The 24,439-nt window shown below is 35.0% G+C and overlaps 1 protein-coding gene across 1 annotated transcript in view; it reads left to right on the top strand.

The window, feature by feature from the left end:
• Positions 1-4,674: 4,674 nt before the first annotated feature.
• Positions 4,675-24,439, top strand: part of PPP1R3A (protein phosphatase 1 regulatory subunit 3A) — a 45,463-nt gene continuing 25,698 nt past the window's right edge. The window contains exon 1 of the mRNA XM_078059852.1: positions 4,675-5,462. Coding sequence (XP_077915978.1) covers positions 4,675-5,462 — 788 coding nt within the window. The remainder of the gene's footprint in view (positions 5,463-24,439) is intronic.

Below are 24,439 nucleotides of genomic sequence, written 5' to 3'. Positions count from 1 at the left end.
TGGAAAAAAGAAAGTTCACAAAAGTTAATTGATTTAAAAAAATAAACTGGATTAGAACAAATGAATTTTAATGTGTATTTTTTCAAAAAAATGATTACTTTGTTAATTTTGAATTCTAAAGCTAAAAGTTGGTGAATGTATGGGATAATATGGAGAACACTGGACTCAAAGCAAGAGAGAGCTGAGATCAAGTCCCAGCTCAGTTACTAAATGATGGGGTCATCATTGTTTCAGATTTCAGTTTTCTTATGTGAAAGTGAGGGGACCAGCCTAAATGATTGCTAAGTGCCTTAAAGTTCTGCTACTCTATAACTCTACTAAATTTTTATGTCATTTTTTATAAAAGTTATTTTATAGACTCTATACAAAAAAAAAAAAGCACAGGGGTGCCTTGGTGCCTCAGTTGGGTAAGCGTCTGACTCTTGATTTTGGCTCAGGTCATGATCGCAGGGTAGTGAGCTGGAGCCCCACATTGGCTCAGTGTGGAGCCTGCTTAAGATTCTCTCTCTCCCTCTGCCTCCCCCCACCCGACTTGTGCGCATGTTCTCTCTGTGTCTCTCAAAAAAACAAAACAACCCCCCCCCAAAAACCAAACAAACAAAAAACAAAAAAAATCCTAAAACAAACCGCATAATACTTGAGGGATGATAGCTATGATTCTTTCTAACTAGAACATAAGTCCCTGACTCCTTGACCCTATAGGGTCCAAAAGACTCGCAGATTATGCATCTTCACCAATCTTTAACAGAATCACTTGTGCATTATCACCAACCTGGAAGTTCTATTCAGTGCTCTATTCAGTAGATCTGATGATGCACCTGAGCCTGTGTAGTTTGAACACCTCTCAGTGATTTTGATATGTATCTTTGGTTAAAAATCACTCTTCTGGCTTCTCTTTTGACAAAATATTTCTTGAGTTTAGGTTGCAAAGACTTATGCCAACAGGAAACAAATGTGACATTATAACTAGTCTCAAAAAAGATTACTTCTTTCTTAGCTATCTGTGGATAAACTCAGTATTTCTTATTTATGACTTCCACTGGATCAGTTTACGAATGCTAGATATTTCAAATTTTCTCGCTGTAACAATAAAATATCAGGTAACAGGAACTCAGTTAGCATTGAGATAGAATGTGTATTAAGCAAGAGGAACATATATGCATATTTTAAATTACATATGTTTAAACATAATGTATAAGCATGTAATGATAACTGAATAATAAACTTTTAATTTCTGATATCTTTGTTTGCTCCTCCAAATCCGCTTGCTACTTTTTTTCACCCTTCTCCATCCTGCTGTCTATACCAGGAGGCTGACCTGAATGAATTGTTATAGTCCCCGTAGCCTCTGGCCAATGTGTAGCCCTGGTAGGACATCACAGGAAAGGAGAAGAGTAAGTTCAGTATATTTTTGTTCCTGGATCTCTCTTGGCAAGGTCATATTTGGTTGGCAGTGTCCCTTGACCAAAGATCATTGATCCTCTTCAGCCAGTAGGGAGCTCAGGGCACTCTTTGCTTTTGGGTTCAGATGATTGTCCCTTTCTTCATCCCTTGAAGGATGGTAACAATGCTGATGTGACTGGCCCCCAGTTTACTGCACTAGTCCTTAGGGCTTTTCTGCATTTATACTTTCTAAATAGACGCTTGTAAATAAGCCCTTCTGGAAGGAATTATCTTATTTTGAGCATGATGTTGATTTCCCACTTCCTGGGATCCTGACTGATACAGTCCTTTAAGTTAAAGTTACCTTTGAGAATCTTTGATTAATACAAAGAAGTGGAATACATGAAAACTTGAGCTGTAGTTTGTTAAGGGAAAAAAAAAAAGCCCTAGTTCTGTTAAAAAAAAAAAAAAAAAAAAAGTACGCCTAAGCGGTTGAAGAAGAGTACGGTACAAGTCATGTTAAAATTGAAGTAGTGGTGAATATGAGAAAATGGGATGTGGATCTGATCTATGATGTGGAAAAGAAGCAAGGTGATGTGAATTTTAACTGAATACAAACACCAAGTCACAAGGCTGAACCCAGTATTGTTTCTTTCCGTGCTCCAGAGACACTGGATCTGTGATACTGCATTCATCTGGGGGCAGTTCATTAACAGAATAATATAGGTAAGCTGGAAGGGGTTCATAGAGGAGTAACAAAATGATAGAAAGAGCTGGAGGATTGACATGTGAGAAAAGATTAAAAATCACTGGGCTTTAGCTAAGTGGTGACTAAGGGGGGACATTCAACTGTCTAAAATTATGCAAAGGTTATACACTTCAAAAGAGAGGCAGTGATTACTACAAATCAAGGGAGCAGTGCTCTGGGTAAAGACACAAAGTAAGAAGAGAAAAGTTTAGTTCAAATAATAGGACCATTTTCTAAAGTAGAGCTATTTTATGTCTTATAAAGTTAAGTGTTACATACTCGAGTCTTTGAAAAACACAAAAATCAAATTACAGATTATTACTTAATATTATATATGTGGACTCTCTATGGTCTATTATCTATTAATGTGTTTTAGAAATCAGCCTTTCACAAGCGTATTTAGAAATAAAAATAATGCCTGCCACTGTTACTGTAGGTTTTGTGCTAGACATTTAACATGCAGCTCATTTAATTGTTAACATTGCATTTTAACAATGAAAGAAAATGAGGGTTAAAAAGTTTGAGCAAAATTCTGAACATCACCCAGATAATAAGTAGCAGAGAGAGAATACAACCCCAGGGGTCTTTAGCTCTATGCCTCTGCTTGTAACCCTCAAATAGTTAGATTACTTTGGTACATCATTGTATCTGTGAATTTTCATTCTTCTATTATTTACATGACTGTATGGATTATTGACTGATTCTATAAATTATTTTGTTACTAATTTCCTTGAATACCTAGTGATATATTTTAGGTACCTCGGAATATTGCTACTCAAAGCTCACGGTCATTAACTTTGCAAGGGATAGCCATTTTCCATTCTTGAACAATACATGAGGTCACCACTCATTCTTGCTATATGGATGAGGTAAGGCCCAAATAATTTCATTTCCTTATTCTAGACACCGCTCATTTTTAATTTTAAAAAATAATTTCGTGAGCCACTATTTATGCAATTCAAATTGTCCAATAACTTATAATGTATTTACAAAGCTGTAATTTTAAAGAAATCCCGTTGGGCAGCTCTCTTTTTTTTAAAAAAAAAAAATTAATCTCCTTTCACAATTTAATTAATTGAGTGAAGAATAGGAATCTCCTTTCCCCTATGACCTTCAGCCTCTATGATCAGAGATAACCACTGCTAACAATTTCTTTTGTCTTTCCAGGAATTTTCTAGGCACATATCTGTGCACACTTTCTTTTCTCACTTACCAATTCATCTTAGTTATCTTTCTGTATCAACATATAAAGTGCTATGTTAGCCTTTTTAATGACTATAAAACATTTTATTGTATGGGTGTCACATTTTTTATCCAGTTTCCTGTGGGTGGATATTTGGATAATTTCTAGAGTTTTTAAAATAATCAATTGTTATGAACATATATCTATATTTATCTTTGTATACTTACAGTGATAGGGTAAATTTCTAGCTGGAAACTTTCAGGGTCAAAGCATATATATGTTTAAAATTTTTTTTGTAAAAAAAAAAAAAAAATAAAATAAAATTTTTTTTGTAGGTATTTACATGATTGTCATTCCAGAGTGGATTTTACATTAACACAAAAAATGTGGTGGTCTAAACAGGCTGCTCACACTTTAAAACTCACATCAAACTCCAAGATGTCATGGTATTAACTTCTGTTTTGTGGGCATAAAAATGGCAGTTTGCCAAAGATGAACACTTTATTCTACCTATTTCACTCCTGGGCCAGGCCTACCATTGCCCATTTACATTTTCAAGTCAATAACATATTACTTGCGTATATTTTTCCATAGATTAATTAAAAGAAACTTACAAATGTTTAAAATAACAGATTTGATTAATTATTTGTTCTAGGCCTTGGCTCAGTCCATTTCTTCCACCTGGAAAATCCACCTCACTCCAGCCCTGCATGTCTATATCCTACCTACCCTTCACGGTTTATTTCAAATGATACCTTCTTCATCTAAATCATGTTTCCTCAGGACTCCCAGTGCCTCTATTTAACCCTTTTATAGTTCACATTTTACATTGTAAGTCCCTGTTAAATAGTAGCTATCATTATTAGGCACTGGATTCTTCCCCACTCTATAAATGTTCTTCTTTTCTCCTGTCTGCCCTTGTCCGCTTCAATGGATTGATTTAGCTCAAAACTACATGTTAGTATTGGATACTACTTTTATTTTCTTTAAAATAAGGGGTCCATGTTTTTATTTTTAAGATCAACTGGTTAAAACAATTTTTTAAATTCTAAATAGAGTTTCAGATTTTTCAACACAGCAAAAAATGATTTAAATGTCTTTTTGGAACTCAGCTCATAAACACATGCAAATTTAAAAACAGTTAAATCTGAAACATACTGGTGAGAGTAACATGGATGCTATCATATTAAAGGCCTTTGGAGGCAAGCTAGCATAGTTTACACGCCATTGGACCTATTTATAGAGCTGACTCCTCTCTGCAATGTCAACTGTAACATAATACTTATTTTAAGCCTCAGTATCTCAAATATCAGCCTCTACTAGTTGTACAGTCCTCCCTTATTTGATATCAGAGAGCCCAATGGAGCCTTCTGAAGAACCTAGTCAGATTAGCAAAGATAACTTTTTAGAAGTTCCTAATTTATCTGATTCTCTTTCTGAAGATGAGGAAGTTAAAGCTACTTTCAAACCTGGCTTCTCGCCTCAACCTAGTAGACGAGGTTCTGATTCTTCTGAAGATATGTACCTGGACACTCCATCTTCAGGTGCAAGAAGAGTTTCATTCGCTGACACCTTTGGATTCAATCTTGTGTCTGTCAAAGAATTTGATTGCTGGGATTTACCAAGTGTTTCCACCGGTTTTGACTTAAGGAAGGACATTTTTCACACAGAAGAATATGTTTTATCTCCACTATTTGATTTGCCTTCTTCAAAAGAAGATCTTATGCAGCAACTTCAAGTACAGAAAGCAATACTGGAGTCAACTGAGTATCCTCCTGGGTCTACAAGTATGAAGGGCATTATTCGAGTTTTGAATATTTCTTTTGAGAAGTTAGTATATGTGAGAATGTCCTTGGATGACTGGCAGACACATTATGACATTTTAGCAGAATATGTCCCAAATTCATGTGATGGTGAAACTGACCAGTTCTCCTTTAAGATTTTATTGGTTCCCCCTTATCAAAAAGATGGCAGTAAAGTTGAGTTTTGTATACGTTATGAAACTTCTGTTGGTACATTTTGGTCAAATAATAATGGCACAAATTATATATTGATTTGTCAAAAGAAAGAACAAGAGCCGGAGCCTGTAAAACCACGGGAAGAAGTTCCTAATAGACAAATAAAAGGCTGTTTAAAGGTAAAATCAAGGTGAGGATCTATCTTACATTCTTTACTCTTCATAATCTTAAAGTCTTTTTATGTCATTCTTTATTTCATGTGTTGTACGAAGTAGCCATTCTGTTTAAAAATATACTGTTCATCATATATAAAACAATGGTGCTAGGCTTTAACAAGGTCAGTGCTATTCAAATAATAGCACCATGTTATCGCTCCTCCAAATGCAAGGAAAAGTATGGGTATAATTTAGTAGATGGGGGAGGAGGGGAGCACAATGTGCATATTGCTTGCCTAATGACTTACAAATTGTTAAGTTCAAACCATGGAATCTGGATTCTTAACATGTAACACTTCATTTTGACATTTATAGTATATTTGTTTTCAGTGGGTTTTAAATGTCTATGCAATACTTCAAAACATTTCTGATTAACATAAAACTGTGTTTCAAAATGCTCTTAGTACTCAGATATTCATAGGCTTCCCCCAAAATTTCTTAATGATTGAGGCATATAGGGCTGTTTGGAGTACATGTTAAGGTAAATCATAAGAGCTATGATTTAGTGACAAACCAAGAGAAAGACAAAAGTATACGAGTTATGTATAAATTACACACAAAATTTTATAATTACAACCAAATATAATATTATAGAACACAAAGTAGTATAAGTTAGTAAAAGCAAATGGAGAATTTTAAAAAATGACCCAAATAGAAATAAGTATGTTCAGCTTCACAGATTAGAGATTTGGGATATGATTCCTCATTAGTAACCCTGCTCTCCTGTTAATATAAAAAAAAAAAGAAAGAAAGAAAATGCATTCAGCTCTCTCTATTGTAGAGTTGGCTAATTTCCATGAGACTGGGTTAGCAGATAAAACATCCAGGAGGAGATAGATCACTTCTGCTCCTCAAAGTGTCTTAGTGGAAAAGTCCACATTGCTCCACAAGTCACAGGCAAATGTTGGACTGTTCTCTGGGTGGTCCATCCTAACTGTTACTAGACCTAAGATTCTAGCAACTGCACCAGAAATACTGTAATATGATGAAGAGTGAACTGTATTAGGAATCAAGACACCGAGATTCTAAGTGGAATTTAATAAAAACATAAGGAACGACATTGGAAAAATTTTAGCCTCTTTATGCTTTAATGCCTTGATCTATTATATGACAGTAAATAGTAACTACTAAGTGTGTTAGTCTCATGCATTAATGAACTAAATATAACATAGGTGGAAGCAATTCAATCATATAAAATATTTCTATTTTCATTATCCTTTAAAGTCATTTGAAAGATTGGCTTACTCAACTTTGTGAATTTTGCCAACTTTCTTAGTCCAAATAAAACTTTCTCAGATTTTAACTGATGCTATTAAGAGAATAATATAAACATAATCTCTACATGTGCTAAAATAGTAACTTAGATGTTTATGAAATTACTCAGGAACATGTTAGCTATATAGACAAAATAAACTCAATACTATTTAACAAACTGATTCATATACACAAACGTACACATTAAATACTTTACAAAAGAGATCATCAGTGAATACCTATTAAATGTGCTGCAACTTGTTCTCTTTGTTAGAGAGAAGCAAAATTTAGAAAAGTCATAGCCTTATTGTCAAAGAGCTAATAGAAGAAGTAGTGTTTAACTCAGAGGATTTCTCTGAAGTTAAAGATGCAGCTTTAAAATTACAAGCGATACATACTGAACTGGTAAAAATAGGGGATTCCTTTGATAGGCCAAAGTTGACTTGATTCCAAGAACAAAAATGGGCACTGATAGGCCTAATCTTCTACCCCACTCATGACATTATTGGAACTTCTCCTACTCTAAGATATGTATAACTATATATATCCATACACACATTCGTATTCAGAACAGTAATCATTGGATTCAGAGCGGACACTGTTCAAGTTTTAATATTGCTTTGGGGAAAAACCTGAGAAGAACTAAACCACAAAATGGTCTAAAGGCCTGTAAAGTTTCCTAATGAGTTATAAAAATGGAAAAAATCTCTCTCCTTCAAAACCACAAATACATTTTCTGCACTTCTATAACTTAAAAATGACCAACATAATTCAAACCACATTTTGAAAAAAGCATTTGCCTCTGGAGGAGGCCTTTTGTGCAGAGTTTCAGTCCAACGTGAATTTTTATATCTGATTTATATACCACTCAAAATGGAGTGTATAAAGGAAATCCTGACAGATTCTTAGAACAGCATGTGCCGTAATAGAATATTTATACAGCTTTTCCATGATATAATTTATATGCAATGGGGTTTCAAATATTCCTAAAACTCACACAAGAGAGCATTATCAAATTTCTAAATGAATATTGCAGTTGGATTTCATTGTGAAGAATTTAGGTAGGGAAAAGTAGCATACCTTATTAGTGTTATTTTACAAAACGTGTATTTGGCTAAAATAAAAGTGAACTAATACTGATTTGATCAAAAAGTGATAGCTTCTAAAACATCCTTCTCCTTCCAAAGAGTTACATAATTTAAATGGGTCTTTTTTGAATGTTTCCACACTTCCTCCATAGCTTAATTTGGAGGTCACTTCTCCCAACAGATAAATACAGAAGAGAAATTTATGTGGATTTTTGCTTCATACATGCAAGTAATTAACAATAGTGGGTTATATAACTCAGAGTTAAAGTGAAAATAAGCTGTCCTAACGTAGACAGTAACCTCTAACTTGAATTCCTCTTAATACCAAAGTTAATTTGCTATCAGTGTCCTGGAGATTGTATCTTCTGAAAGCATCAATAATCCCTTCTAATAGGTACAGAACCAACTGTGGGAATACACTTAGTGAGGTAGGATTTCTGTTGCGTCAATCACCCTAGACACTATGCTTTTTCTATGGAGATTTTTTTCAGGTCAGAGTTTGTAAATCTCTACATTTTCTTTGATGTTTGTTAATCTATCCACTTCGACAGAAAGAAATATCTAGAGTGAGAGGAAAGCAGAGTTTGTTACTTGTAGACATGTGACTGAGAGTGACCCAGAGGTATTTAATTGCACCAAAAGGCCCACATCAGGAGATACTTGGTAAGTGTCACCACACACACGGCACAGGTGTATGTGCTAGCAAACACACTAAGCAGACTGCTGATCCTCATCCCATGGACTTTATTTCAAAATAAATGACCAAAAGAAATAAATGACACTGATATAAATTACCTTAAATGTACATGGATAAATAAGCTAAAAATAGCATTCAGAAGCAGTTAAAATTATGGGCTTCAGAGTTAAACATATCTGGCTTTGAGTCCAAGCTCCACCATGCTAGCAGGTGACTTTGGGCAAGTTAAGCTTGGTTTCCTCATCTGTTTTGGGAATAACAATAGTACTATCTTATAGGGTTGGCTGAGATTTCTGTGAAATAATACATGTAAACTTTTGGCACAGTATCTGGAACATAGTAAATTATCAGTAAATGTTAACCAGTGTAAAAAGACAAGGCTAACTTTAGCTTTAGATGGATCTCAAAAACCCTAGAAAGGCTCAACCTGCCCAAAAATCTCCTTCCTCTTTCCTTCCAAGGTTCCTAAGTTTTCAGCTTTGGAGAGCCACTTCTTGGTCTCTTACAGGACTTTAATCAATAAGCAAAACTAATTATATTCTAACTTTTCCTGAGATGTGTGTCACCTTATATCTGAAACATCTTAAAACTGGTTATCTTAATGACCATTAAATATTCCATGTTTACTAGATGATAAAATGGAGGACCAGATGGGAAGGGGTAAAAAAAGACATGAAGTTTGGCATTGAACAGACTTGTATATTAATCCCAGTAAAATATATACTTATAGCTATGTGACTGTGGACATACTACTTTACTTCTCAGCACCTCAGTTTATTCATCTGTAAAATAGGGGTAATGATGCCTGACATTGTGATAATTCAATTAACGTAAAATTAGATATTCTTAAAGCTTTAAGTGCAGTGCTGGGCACATATAAAGTAGTCATCAAAAGCCAACTATAATTGCCATCATCATTATCAAACCTTGTTCAGCTAATTAATTTCTGATTCTTGGACTTGCATTATTTCTCCAGATATCATAGTCTACCTTGTTCAGGTTCCAAAACTCATTCAACAAGTGTTTATTAAGGACCTGGGTGTTGTTAGGCACCAGTATCCATGAGAAACATGGCTAAGAAACATGACCCTGCGAAGATGAGGAGAGGTCCCAAAGAAAAAGTCCTCACAGGGACTGAGAACAGAGAAAGGGACAAACAACATCAACCCCGATTCTTTGGGTACACAATGGAAGCCATGGATAAAAAATAAAATAAGAACCATTTACATTATGTTTCAGGTTTTCTAAAATATGTGATCTATAACTGATCTTGTGCATGGGCTAAGGGAGTGAACTTTTTTTCCCTCACCAGCTGCTAAATGTATGTTCCCAACCGTTGGGTACACAGACTGACTTCATCTGGTTTTGTATTTTATTAAGTGAAACCAATTTATTATTTTAAGTAAAGAAATGGCATGATATAGGTGTTGGATGGTATTTATAACTTGGACAGGTGAATGCAAATAAATTCCTGAAAGACTTCAATGCCAAAGGAAAAAATTGATCAGTCTTCAATTTTTGTGCATGAGAAATAGAATCAGGCACATTCAAGAAGGGAAAAGAAAGAAAGACTTTCTAAAGCATGATTTTAAGATTACAGAGTTTACCTTTCAGGGTGGTATAAAATCGTTAAAATGAGGCCAAGAAAAGCACTGGAAAATGGAGCAGAAGATATGGTAATGTTGCATGTTCCAGTCAGAGGCATTGGATCGTGAGACTTCCTTAATTTACACTTACAGTATAATCTGGGATCCTGGAAATAGTCCAAAGAGGTGTAAATAGCCCCATGAGGCCTTTAGGACTTAATGTATTCCATAACTAACTTGTTGTGAGTCCGTACTAATTGTGGAAGCCAGGTCTGCTTAAGGGGGGGAGCTCTGGCAAGGCCATATGGAAACATAAAACACAGCTGCACAGGACCCGTCAAGAGGACCGTTTGGAAGCTGCCATCTGGTTGACAGCAAGGAGCCAAGTAGCTTAGTTTCCTTGGAGATCTACCAGGGCTTTGTGGCTTCCTGGTTTTCTGTAAATCCATCCCCCTAGAAGCCTAGACTCCCTGGCGTAGTTTTGTCACCTTTTCTAAGAGAAGGGAAACAAGAGGGTCTCATCATTCTCAAGCTCTAGCTGAAGGGAATCACTATGGATGCCATTTCTTACATGGATCCTCTGGATCTCCACAAACTTGAACTTCCCATCCGAAGCCCATCTGCAAGCCTGTAAAAATTATTATTATTGTTTTTAGATTTTATTTATTTATTGGACAAAGAGCACAAGCAGGGGGAGCAGCAGAGGGAGAGGGAGAAGCAGGCTTCTGCTGAGCAGGGAGCCCGATGCAGGGCTCGATCCCAGGACCCTGGGACCACGACCTGAGCCAAAGGCAGACGCTTAACGACTGAGCCACCCAGGCGCCCCAAGCCTATAAAAATTCTTATAGGGCCCAAGCACTCTGAGCCAGTAAAACTCTAGGCAAGAAAAAAAAAAAAGATTATGAATTGGGACACTTAGTTTTTCAACTTTTTCCAATTTTGCTGATTGTGACTCTTGTCCCTGTTCTAAGATTTTAGACCAAAACCCCAACAGGAATAATGAGAAATGACTTCAGGAGCAGACCCCTGAGGTGAGCCTGACTGCTTAGTGACCTGATAGACTTAAAAGATCTTCTAAGCTCTGACACTTCACTTTGAAACCATGCCTGAAATTTTTATATACGTGTGTGCGTGTGTGTGTGCGTGTGTGTGCGTGTGTGTGTGAGCGTGTGTGTTCAGCGGAAAAGGTGGATTCCATAAACAATGAAGCATAATGGAAACAGCATACCCTTTAAAGTGGGGCAGATTTGGGCTTTCAGTCTAATTACTAATTGTGTACACTTGGATAAATTATATTTTGTATCCTTTTTACAAAGGCCAAAATAGGGTTAATAATTTCTACTTGGCAGAGGTGCTATGAGAACTACATTAGCTAACATATATAGGATCTGTCCCAGTTGATGACCCTCCATAGATACTCAAAATGACATTGGTGATAAATATCACTTTTAAAACTTCTATATGGCTAGTCCTACGCTCAAGATTAAGGGAGGAATGCTTTATTTCCTTACTATCATTTCTGCTGCCAGGACCCAGGCTAATACAAAAGTTTCAAAATTAGTTGTATTATAGATTCAATAAGCTTTGGGGCACTAACCAGAGAAACTAGTATTTATACCATTGCTGCTAGGGGAAAATGATTCCCAAATTCCAGCAATTTCTGGGTTACAAAAAAATTTGGAACATTGCCTGTTCATAAGTTGAACACTACTTTTTTAAAAAAATAAACTACAACATGTTTCTTCTTGAAATAGTTCTTAAAATAGTTCTTTTGGACTAAATAAATAAGATAGCTGCACACAACTTCACCTATCATCACTTTATACCTAGAAGGTGAAGTTGAATTTTACATAACTCTTTCCTCTAAGAAAATATATTATACACCATTGCATTTTGCTCATTCCTTTATTTTTTTAATTTTTTAAAGAAGATTTTATTTATTTATTTGACAGAGACACAGCGAGAGAGGGAACACAAGCAGGGGGAGTGGGAGAGGGAGAAGCAGGCTTCCCGCTGAGCAAGGAGCCCAATGTGGGGCTCAATCCCAGGACCCTGGGATCATGACCTGAGCAGATGCTTAACGACTGAGCCATGCAGGCGCCCCCATTCCTTTGTTTTAAAGCATTCTCTGTACCCCACCACTATATAAAAAAAGAAAAAGCTCCTCAAAACATATGTCTCGAATCTTTTCAGGTTTTTATTCTGCTTCTCTAATAGTTTTACTTGGGTAAACGGCATGGTAGTGTTATTATCTATTATATAAGTAATAACTGGTTTTGAAGGCTTAATTATATCATCCTGCTATTTAAAGATTTTATGACAAAATAGAAATCCCTAAATTGGACTGTTATACGGCATTGTAATGTGTACATTACACAAAGCTGTCTTAGGTAATTTTACTACTCCTTCCCCCTCAAGTGAGGGGGTCTGAAATGGTCTGTCTGTGCTGCACTTAAACGCTATTCGAGTCACAAAGAGACATGAAATGCTAACATCGTAAGACCATGACTATCCTATGTGTGGCTCTGGATTTGAATTTTACTCACCCCTTTACTTACCAAAAGACAAAATATCCCCCAAATTTATATTTGTAAAGCATGCCAAATAGTAGATTCTTTTCTTAATTATGTGAAACAGATTTTATAGCCCATTTAACACTGATGGTATTCTGATTTGTTTTACAGATTTAAGCCATGATACAAATCAAGTAGACTCTAACTCTAAGAAAAACCCCAAGCTTATTCTCATTCTTAAAAATTACTGTGGATGTCTTCACACAATTACAAATCACATAGAATTGTGCAGGTAAATGTCAGCTTCATAAACCATATAATGAAAGGAAGCTGGGAAAAATACATTTTACTAGTATCTCCTTTTGAGGATAAATACTTACAAATAATTTTATAATGTCTCCTTTTGAGGATAAATACTTACAGATAATTTTATAATGTATTGTTATAACTTAAATCTTCTGGGTATTTGCCAATAGAAAAAATTACACAGATTTTAAAAATCACATTCAGATGCAGTAAAAAAAAAATGTAATTTTCACAAATATTCTAATAGGTGTATAAGACTATTGAGTTTGGGGCGCCTGGGCGGCTCAGTCGTTAAGTGCCTGCCTTTGGCTCAGGTCATGATCCCAGGGTCCTGGGATCGAGCCCCACATCGGGCCTGCTGCTCCGCGGGAAGCCTACTTCTCCCTCTCCCACTCCCCCTGCTTGTGTTCCCTCTCTCGCTATGTCTCTCTCTGTCAAATAAATAAATAAAATCTTAAAAAAAAAAAAAAAGACTATTGAGTTCAGTGTAAATAAAGTTGAATCATTGTTTCCAGTGTTAACACTTGATTTCTGAATCATTTTCAATAAATCATATATTGTAGAAAAGACCATTTAATTCTATTTTTTGCTTTGAGGCAGAATTATTCTAAAAACTACCCAGGTCAAATGGTTATATATTCTCTCCTGAATCATCTTCTGGAAAGATTGTGTTCTTCAGTAATGTATTCTATCAGGAATTCTAGGTCTTTTATAAAGCCATTCATATTGTTCTATGTCTTTAATCTTGTCATTGTTTACTCTGATTCTCAGTTGAATTAAATGTTGGCGTCCCTACCCTTACAAAGTTAAGCAGAATCATATTGTTTCTGTGATTGTTTCCTATTTTTCAGGTCAACTAACCTAATAACTTTAGATTTTTGCCCTGAGGTCCTAACTAGTAAACTAATAAACTAGTTTGTCATATTTTAATGCAAAATTCAGAGAAGAAAAAACTCATCCCCAACTAGATTCTCTGACGGGGGAATGACATGACTATTACAAGGACTGTGCACTACGGGCACTAACATTCCAGGGGCTGCAGGGAATAATAGTAAGCTAGCTAAAGAGCTCTCCCAGTCCTGCCATCATTAGCTTTGAGTTCTGAGTACTGGAGGGATTGTTGTTATTTACTGTACTTCCTATGGGTGCCAGGGAAGAGAATTCAAAATATTTCAGAAGATTACTCGGTTTATTTCTCAATTCTACCTAAAACGATGGCTGTTAGAATTTTTGAAACGCTCTTAGACAAATAATGAATAATTTCGAATAGCTATGTACTCTATTTTCTAGATATCTAATTTTTTAATAAAATTTCACTCAAGAATGTAACTGTATGAGACACTGAAAAATTTCAAATAGGTTTGCAAAAATCAAATGTAATATAGACCAACTGAAACTTAAATTGGTTCTAAGTGTATCGTTTTGTAGAAAGGTTAATACAATAGCGACAAGCAGAATTCACCCGAATAGATGTTAAATTTCTTGAACGTGTGTGTGTGTGTGTGTGTGTGTGTGTGTACAGTTTTAACTAAAAGCTATTTGTTCTAATCAAGGAATATGTGCAGAGAACTGGGACAGCCAATCCAGTTCATAATTTATTTAGTGAATTGAACCTAGGGAGCAGTTAAGTAATACTACCCATCTATATTTGAATTATTCTTAATGCATTGTCTTTTTGTGTGGAAAAACTACACACACACATCCGTATATATGAGCTTTTTAGTTAAACCTTATCTTGTTTGTGTGTATGTGTGTTATACATATAATAAAGGCATTCTTCAGATAGTTCATATGTTTTCTAATATTTTCTATTGTCTGTATTAGTAATAGCTCATTTAAAGCTAACTTTGGCAAACCAAGTTAAGTTTTTAGACAATGCTAGTTATAGGGACATTCAAGACATTTGTTTACAAATCTCATTAAACTCATGTAGTTCAACAGGACTCCTAGTCCTATTCCTGATTTATCCATATTATGGGATTGCTTTTGCCCTTATATTGCTTTGTTATTCTTCCTTTAAATTAAAATAATTCTGGCAATATTTTTTCATGGAGTAGTTATTTCAAGGGTATAAATAAAACAGCTTTCCTTAAATGAAAGGGTTGCTGTTTACTGTGTTTGCATCTGATGTAATTTATCTATAGGCAAAGAAATTAACATTTAACAAAAGACTTCCTGTTTTTCAGATATTTGTATGTCTGGAAGGAAGAGGACTTCCATCATATGGCCCTCTGTATCTGTTTAGTCGAAATGTTTACAAAGGTGCCATTTATAATGATGGCCTTTCCCTGCACTTTAAAAAACCTATGTGTGTGTCATCTTCCTAACTGGACTGCAAGTTCCTTGAGGCCAGGAATGATGTATTTGTCTAAACATTATTCCCCACTGTAACTAATAAAAGGATTTGCATATAAAAAGCTCTTAAAATTAATAATAAAGGCAACTGGTTTTCTCATTGATAACCCTGAGGCCTAGTAAAATCCAAAAGCACCTTCTGAATAATTGAAGAATGAATTATACTTGTTACAGTTTTAATGATGAGTACTTTCATTGTTTTCACAGTCTTTAAAAATCAGATGCCTTCTGAACATCTCCATCTGGATATCCAGGTGGCAAATTAATTCCCTTAATGTCTCACACCAAAGTTACATATTTCCTCAAATCCTAACTCTTCTTCCTTTATTCTATGTTTTGTTTAAAATCATAGTCATCATCCCTGCGATGTAAATAAAAAACTTCAAAATAATAACTGATTTCTCTTTTGCTGGTTCTTACTAATTCTATACCCATATTATATTCTATGGCCATGAGGTAATGATTGTTCATTGGATCAAAAATAAAAATTACTTTAAAAATTAAAAATAGGATAAAATATAGAAAGACTATATTTATATATCATAAAAACAGATAAAAAGGAAATTTGTCCCTGCAATAACCACGTATTTGTTACCTAAATCGACTTAAAATTAAATATAGAAATGAACACATTAACCATTATACAGTCTTATAGACAATCTAAATTTAGATGGTTACTTTCAGTTATCAAGGTATCAATAAGAGATCAAATTGAGAAATAAATTAACATGCCTACTATGGGATACTCTCATTATTGTCTTTCCTTCTATCCTAAGTCTTCTAAAGAGCTGATTCATGGAGTCATCATAATATTACTTTGAAGTAATGTCAAATAATCTTAACATCTCAAATAAAATAAATACTCCCGGGTTAGCCTTTGGCTTTCTTCATACCACAGTCCAGACCAGTGGGACCAGAACCAGAAAAATCTAACAGGCTGGATAATGAAAGACCAAAGGCAGATACTGTGTGTCTATTGATCAGAACAGAGTCGTTCATTCTTCCTTCTTGCCAGGGCCAGGATCACAGCCAATATTCGTAGTAGTGCTCATATGATGCTCCCTGATTCTGACACCTGTGGATTCTCGGCCCGCCTTCTGTCCTATCTGCTTTTCTTTACCTTAATGTCTTCCCTTGACTGGGCCTTTTGCCTCTACCAGATTCCTCCTGTGTACCTAAACCTAAACTTTATTAAGTCATACAGTACTGTCACCTCTGTCTTGGGATTGCATGCCTGGTCTTCCCCTACAGGAAACCAAAAAACAAAAGTATTTAAGAGGAGTATTACAATGTGTCTACATGTTTAACCTTAAAACTTAACAAAAAAGGAAGTGTGATGGATCTGCTACACTCTACTGAATAGCATGTACAATTTTTTTGGATATAATTTTAGATTTAAAGAAGAGTTGCAGGAAGAATATGAAGACTTCCCATATTCTTGTATACATATGTTTTAAAACTATATAACAGAGGGGTCCAGTTGCATTGATTCTTATAGGCAAGAGCTTTAACTTTTGAAAACTTTAAGCAATGGTAACTTTCTAGTTCACAGGTAATTACTGATTTTGCAGAATATAAAATACATTTAAAGTATCTTGTGAAAATGTTAAACTCAAACTGAAGTAGTACCATCATCAGACATTACAATGATTCAATTTAAAAAAAAATTTTAAACTTTAAAAATTATGTTATTTTTCTTTTTATGGCAGTAAGAATTGGGAAACCAACATGTTTTAGGAAATTAGCATAAATAATTATATTTTTATTATTGGCAAAAATAATATGCTCCCCTATACTGATATAGCAATTAGTTCTTACATTACCACCCTCAACTAACATCTCATAGTTTTCATTAAGAGTTTTACTATAATTTTCCTAATATCCTATAGAACTTTATTATGTAAAAGCTAAGGTCACAACCCAAGTAAAAAAAAAGGTAGGTAATGCATAGCATTTGTAAATTTTTTTTATTTTTATTTTTTTACTTTCTATGAAGTTTTTAAATGAAGTTGGCTGGAAATTAAAGTTTTACCATTTAAATTTATTGTTTTCCAATTAACTTTCAATATACAAGTGGAGATGGGTTCCACTGAAATGTTATTTGTGAGACTGAATTAAACATTTTCTGGGTAAGGCTTAGCTGTTGAGAAATTGAGGGGGTTATTTTTTTTTAGTACAATAAAATATACTTGTCTGTGATGAATTGTAACCTCTAAGGAAATTAATTTTTTAGAAATCCTTTTCAAAATTATGTTGGCATGATTATAAAGGTCAATTGTGTGTGTGTGTATTTCTCCAATTCCTAGGGAATTCCTTGACCACTTACAGTATGAAATTCCTTTCATTCATCTAATTTTGTATCTAAGGATCTGTAACATTAATTAGAACTTGGCTACAAAACTAGGCAGGACTTTCATGTCATGTATGGACTATACCTTATTGACAACTTTAATTCTATGATATTTACTACTTTAATAAGTTACCTTGTTCTTTTATTTAGAAATTTCTAATTATATAAGCTTAAGGAATACGTGTTTTAAATCTATCATCATTTCTTAAGTGATACAAAGTTATTTCCCATTAGATCACCTTTGTACATTGTAGTAAGCAACACCAGCCCCATTTGACATAAGAAGAGATTTAGGCAAAGGGATTTATTTGATCAAATCCAGAAAATATTTAATAGAAGAAACTGGGTTTGTGATTTAAATTCTTTAATCTCCTAAGGCTCTGAACCACAATGCCTCGATAAGACACTTATTCATAAAGAAATAATAGAGTTCTTATTTTACGTAGAACACTCCTAGGTAGCTTCTATCTTCAAGCATGAATTTGGTTAAGGAATAATATTTATATACATGAAAAGTTAGCTATCAACGTAATGTGTGCCAAATGGAGTAACACATACTCAGAGGAAATCATAGGAGATACAGAGCAATGGGCATTCAAGAAAGGACTATTATGCAGGCTGCCCTCATTAGGAAGAGCATCAGAGAGGAACTGAACTTGACCTTGAAATGGTAAAACTTGGGTAGGTGGAGAAGAAGCAGGGGAGTATTACAGAGAGTAAAAAATATGTGTGGAAATGGCAATGCAAAGGACAACTTGGGGATTTTGTTAGTCAATTAGATTGCCTAGAATGGATGGAATTGTGGAAGTCAAACTTGAAAAATAAAGTTGGTGACGGGTATTAAGGAGGACACATATTGCATGGAGCACTTGGTGTTATACGGAAACAATGACTCATGGAACACTACATCAAAAACTAATGATGTACTGTATGGTGACTAACATAACATAAAAAAAAAATAAAACAATAAAAAAAAGTTGGAGAAGAACTGTACACTCTTGCTAGGCTGAAAATTTGAACTTTAGTCTCCCTGTTCAAGGATAGAGTAGTATTTTAGTTATATTAATTCAGAAAGTATTCAGAGTAAATTAATGAAAAGTATGAACTAGGTTACTAACTACAAGAAACGAGATTGATGTAATTGTAAGTGTTGAGCATAATTTCCCCAATGTTTCTCTCCTAACATGCTTTCCACTAATCATGTTTTATGAAAGATTCTTTATTGCCTTGAAAAACTGCTTATGGTACTTAGGAATACCATCATACTTCTGCTTGTGTTTTGGGAGTCTCATGTTTAAAAACCTTTTCTGTTTTTAACCATTTTTTACTTACTGTCTCTTTCTGTATTTGGAATGGTTAAATACAGGTTTTATCCTTTTCTCATTATCAATATTAGTTATTTAATTTTGCTAGAGGTCATCTTTATTATAAAAAGCAGATATGTATGATGGCACGCATTTTTAGGTATCCCTATATCTATTTCATGGGTGACTCATCTTACTGCTCTAGTCGTGCTCAGGGAAAATTTCTTTTTGTAATTAGTTGATCCAAATTCTTCCTTTACAATCTAAGGTTTACGTTTTAACTTAGTGAGAAAGATTAGTCCAGGCATCTCAATGTTTATCCTTGTGGATGGGTATATGGAAATTACACTAGTATGGTTCCTTCTAATACCAGTGACCTCAAGATTGAGAGAGTATGTGTCTTGGTTGACTTGAAAGAAAAAAATCATCAAGATACCAGTAGCAAAGTTCTTACTGTGTCCTTTAGCTTGTGCACTGATAGAGAATAAACAAACAAAAACCACAAGTGACTGGAGAAAAGAATAAAGGGTCTTCATGCATTCAACCACGGTTATTGAGCACATACTATGTGCCAGGTACTGTTCTAAACACTGGAGGTACATTAGTGAAAAAATGACAATCTCTTTCCTTGGTTAGATGAAATTCTAATGGAAGGGAAAACTAATAAATAGTTAACATAAAGAATAAGTAAGTTATGTTAGAAAATGGTAAATGCAATTGAGAGTATAAAATGCAATACCACAGAAGAAGGAGGAGTAAAGATTGCACATCACTGAGAAAATGACAGCTGATCAGAGACGTGAAGAGAGTCAGTCATGAAGAAATCTGGGGGAACAGGGTTCCATGATGAACAAAGCCACAAGGGCAATACTTGAAGCAATTTCAAGTGATGGACCTTTCCCCTCTGTTTGCATTAGGTTCTCATGCTCCTTATGCCTCCTATAGATTCTTGGGCATACCAGTCACTACCTAGCCACAGGGTCTCATGCAGGAAAGGCACAGAAACAGTTTCTCTTTGACACCAAACCTCTTTAGGATTCCTTTCTCCTTTCTCTGGCTGCTCTCTAGCTTCCCAGAGTCTCATTCCTATCTTTCTAGGTCCATCTTTTCCACTGGTACACCGTGTTGGAGCTGAGCTACAGTTAAGCAAAGAAGGAATTCAACATTTGAGTTATTGGAGTTAAAAAGTACTAAATAATTTTATCTATCATTATTTTTATTTTCCATTATTGTGATTATCCTGACTATAGATTTCTGCAATCTGCAATCTGCAGAATAAGCAAGAGTAGGAACATTATATAGGTATCCTGATCATAGTATTATACATATGGAATAAGCTTATGTAAATTGAGACATATAAAAAGAAATTTTTTTCATAAAATCAACACTATATACATATTAATGAAGCAAACTGTTGTAAAATGCTGATCCTCAAAGATAGCAAGTGCAATCTTGCAAGTGCCCTCACTTACACACCAAATCAGGAAAAAAGAAGACCAGAATATATGTGGTTGTGGTATTTTTATATGAAACATTCTCTTATACATGATAAACTCCAAACACATTAAAATACCAGCATTATCCACAAACTTATGTTTAAAGTATTATATTGCAAGTTCTACCTTTTTCAATAACTGTCATCTCATTTCTATTATTTTTACCTCAAGACTCTAATTGTTTCTTTTATAGGATCTAACCTACTAGTGTCCTTGGCAATACACTTCATGGTGTTTGCATTTGCAATAATTATTTGGACAATTTGCCACATAGTACAACTGGAAAACGTTTTACTAGTTCAGGTCTAAATTCTTACAAAAACTATCAGTTTTATAATGAGCAATATAGCTGTTAAAGTAGAAATGGTGAATGTCTTTTACCCTAAACAGCACGTAGGTTTCTTTTCAGTTAAAAAAAAAAGTAAATTTAAATGCACTGAAGTATGGGTGGGTAATCTCCATGATAAATAAAAATTGTTTTATAGACTTAACAGTAGCAGAAGTACAATTTGTATAAAATTTACATTAATGCTAGCCCATTTGATTATGTATACCTTCTTCTCTCCCCACCCCATGGAAACTCTTAATAGCAGAGTATTTTTACTGAAGGACTTAATTTCACACTAACCATACCTTTGTAGAGTAAAAGCCAGTGTAGAATAGTAGCGTAAACCGGTGTTTTTCAAGCTTGGCTGCACACAGGAAAGGGAAAAATAAGGCACCCATACACAGGCCCCACTACAAAGACTAACTGAATTGGTCTGGGGCAGGGCTCAGGCACAGGTATTTTTTAAAAATCTCCCCAGGTGATTCTGATGTGCCCCAGGATTGGGAATAACCGGTGTAAACAAAAAGACCTAAACACAAGTGTTCTGAATTATAATTATTAAAAAAATTGGAAATCATTTAGTCTCAATACGTACCAAAAGAGTAATACTATTTAAACAAAAAGAAAATTAGTAAATCTAAATGAAATAATGCTTTTGCAGGTATGGTGACAGGGTTAAGCAAGAGCAGGAACACTAAGGATAAAGTTAATTGCCATTTAGAATGAAGTCAACTTTTAAGAGTTTTCTTTTAAAACAGTTTTCCTTCTTGAAAAAAATGTATATTTTAGGATTCAGAAAATCACGCTTTTAAATATGATCTGCAATCAGATTGCAGGATCTGACCTCCTTCCAGTCTGATGTCTCTTTACAAGCCCACATACGTGCCAGATGCTACTGCCTTCATTGAGTTTGGGGTAGTGTTCCTAGTATTTTTTTCTGTAGGGCCCCATGCTTCCCCATTCGTGAATGGTACAATTGTGATTTTTAAACTGCTGGTTTGTATTTATCTTTCTTTAGACTGTAAACTTTATGAAGGCAGAGCTTGTTTAATCTTGGCTTGTGCTCATGGTTTAACTTCTAGTATAATGCCTAGCAAATATTAAATATTTGTTGAATGAATACACACTGAGTTTTGTCCAACATTATTCTGAATTAGCATGATGTCCAATAGAAGGACTGAGTCCTTTAAGCCCACCTGATAAAAGTATTCTTCAGAGTGTTGACTGCAGAGTCTGCTGTTGCCTTAAGAGTGTGGCAGAGATCTTCATCTTTGGCAATGTAGCTGAGTCTCAGCAGAATTTGGCTCTTGTCCCAGACTCCTTCTGCAACCCCGTCTGTGGCCCAACGTCTTCAGTCAAAAGGCTCCTTGCCTTTTGGTTCATATCTGGCTCTCAACTAGTCCTTCCCAAGTACCATATTGCTCTTGTACTGATCTCCAACCATAGTTTTATCTTACTGAGCCCTTCTCATTTCATCTACTTAGGATTTCCTGGTAATAAACTTTGCTCTATTTAATCAGGGATCTAAAGGCCTTCAACTGGGAGAGTCATCTTGGCACTGATGAGCTCCTCCCTGCTTATTCTATCTCTTCTAGCTGTAGGCTCCAGAGAAAATAGCATAATGTTTGTACTGTGAGCTTCCTAAATCAGTTGGACTTCTTTCCTTGAATCTACGTGTTCATTTGCAGCATTTCTGAATCTGCTTACATCTACTTCAGTCTAGAACCTGGGTAGGACCAATAACTGTTGAATGTTTTCTAGCATTTAGTATTGAAATTAACATTAGAAGACTGTGAAGTATAATTAGCTGCTTGTGATAATTATATTAATGAAGATTATTTATGTTAAAAATATTGTCTCCTATTTAAAGAGATTCAGTCAAACAAAGTCTATGTAGGGGGCACCTGGGTGGCTCAGTCTGTTAAGCATCTGACTTCAGTGCAGGTCATGATCTCGGGGTCCTGGGATCGAGCCCCGTGTAGGGCTCCCTGCTCAGCAGGGAGTCCGCTTGTCCTTCTCCCTCTGCCCCTCCCCCTGTTGTGCTTACTCTTTCTCTCAAATAAATAAATGAAGTCTTAAAAAAAAAAAAGACAACCCACATAGTGGAGAAAATCATATATCCAGTAAGTGACTTATATCTAGAAGAATTCTTACAACTCAATAATAAAAAGAGAACTCAATTTTAAAATAAGCTAAGCGGGCGCCTGGGTGGCTCAGTTGGTTAAGCGACTGCCTTTGGCTCAGGTCATGATCCTGGAGTCCCAGGATCGAGTCCCGCATCGGGCTCCCTGCTCAGCAGGGAGTCTGCTTCTCCCTCTGACCCTCCCCCCTTTCATGTGCTCTCTCTCTCTCTCATTCTCTCTCTCAAATAAATAAATAAAATCTTTAAAAAAAAATAAAATAAAATAAGCTAAGCATCTGAATAGATATTCTCTAAAGAAGCTATTTTAATGACCTATAAGCACATAAAACAATACTCAACATCATTAGGAATGCAAATCAAAACCACAATAAGGTATCACTTCACACCCACTAGAATTATTATGATCAATAAGAGGTAATAAATGTTGGTGAGGACTTGAAATTAAAACCTTCATGCACTAGTGGTGGGATTATAAAATGGTGCAGCCACTTTATAGGAAAATAGTATGACAGTTTCTTAATATGTGAAATATGGAATTACCATAGCCCAGCAATTTCACATCTAGGTTTCTACCCAAGGGAAATGAAAACATATGCCCACACAAATGTAAATGTTTATAGAAGTACTATCCACAAGTACCAAAAGGTGGAAAAATCCAAATGCCCAACAACTGGTGAATGAATAAACAAAGTGTGTTATATCTATATAATGGAATACTATTAAGCAATAAAAAGAAAGTACTGATACATGCTACAACATCGATGAGCCTCAAAACATTATGCTCTGTGAAAGAAGCCAGACATGAAAGAACACATATTGCATAATTCCACTTGTATAAAATGTCCAAATTAGGCAAATATATAGAGACAGGAAGATTAGTGTCTCTAAGGCTAGGGTTGAGAAATGAAGAGTGATTCTAAGGGACATGAGGTTTCTTTTTGGGGTACTGGAAATGTTTTAAGGTTAGTTTTTGGTGATGGCTGCACGATTCTGAAAATATACTAAATATGCTAAAAATTATTGTATTGTACACTTAAAGTGGGTGAATTTTATGGCATATATATTATAATTCGATAAAGCTGTTAGCTTTAAAAAATGTTACTGATTTTGTATGGAGATATGAATTTTATGATAAATAGACTTCTGTAGACCTACTGCAGAGTTGAGGGCTAATGGAAATTAGAAATAGAGTCTGTTTCTCCTGAAGTTTAGCAGAGAAGGTATTGTGTTTTAGGCCAGGTTAGAATAATAGAGTGGCAAGAAAATGAATATAGGTAGTATATAAAGTCCCACATGAAAGGGTATATTAAAACATAGTTTCTATACATGAAATCTGGATAAGTTTCAAAGGATGCCTGAGGACCTCTCCATGAATGCTGTAGCTAATTCTGTTGTAGGAATAAAGAATATGTTTGATCCCCTCATTATGGTATGTTAATTTATAGATGGAACAACTTTCACTCAATAACATTTTTCTTATTGTTTCAATAGGAAATGTGGATATTAACTTCATCTTTGTGCAGAGTGCAAAA

Source organism: Halichoerus grypus, chromosome 12, assembly GCF_964656455.1.
Source record: "Halichoerus grypus chromosome 12, mHalGry1.hap1.1, whole genome shotgun sequence".
Taxonomy (NCBI): Eukaryota; Metazoa; Chordata; class Mammalia; order Carnivora; family Phocidae; genus Halichoerus; species Halichoerus grypus.
Note: the sequence above shows the minus strand (reverse complement) of the source record. Positions and strands in the feature narration are given on the sequence as shown.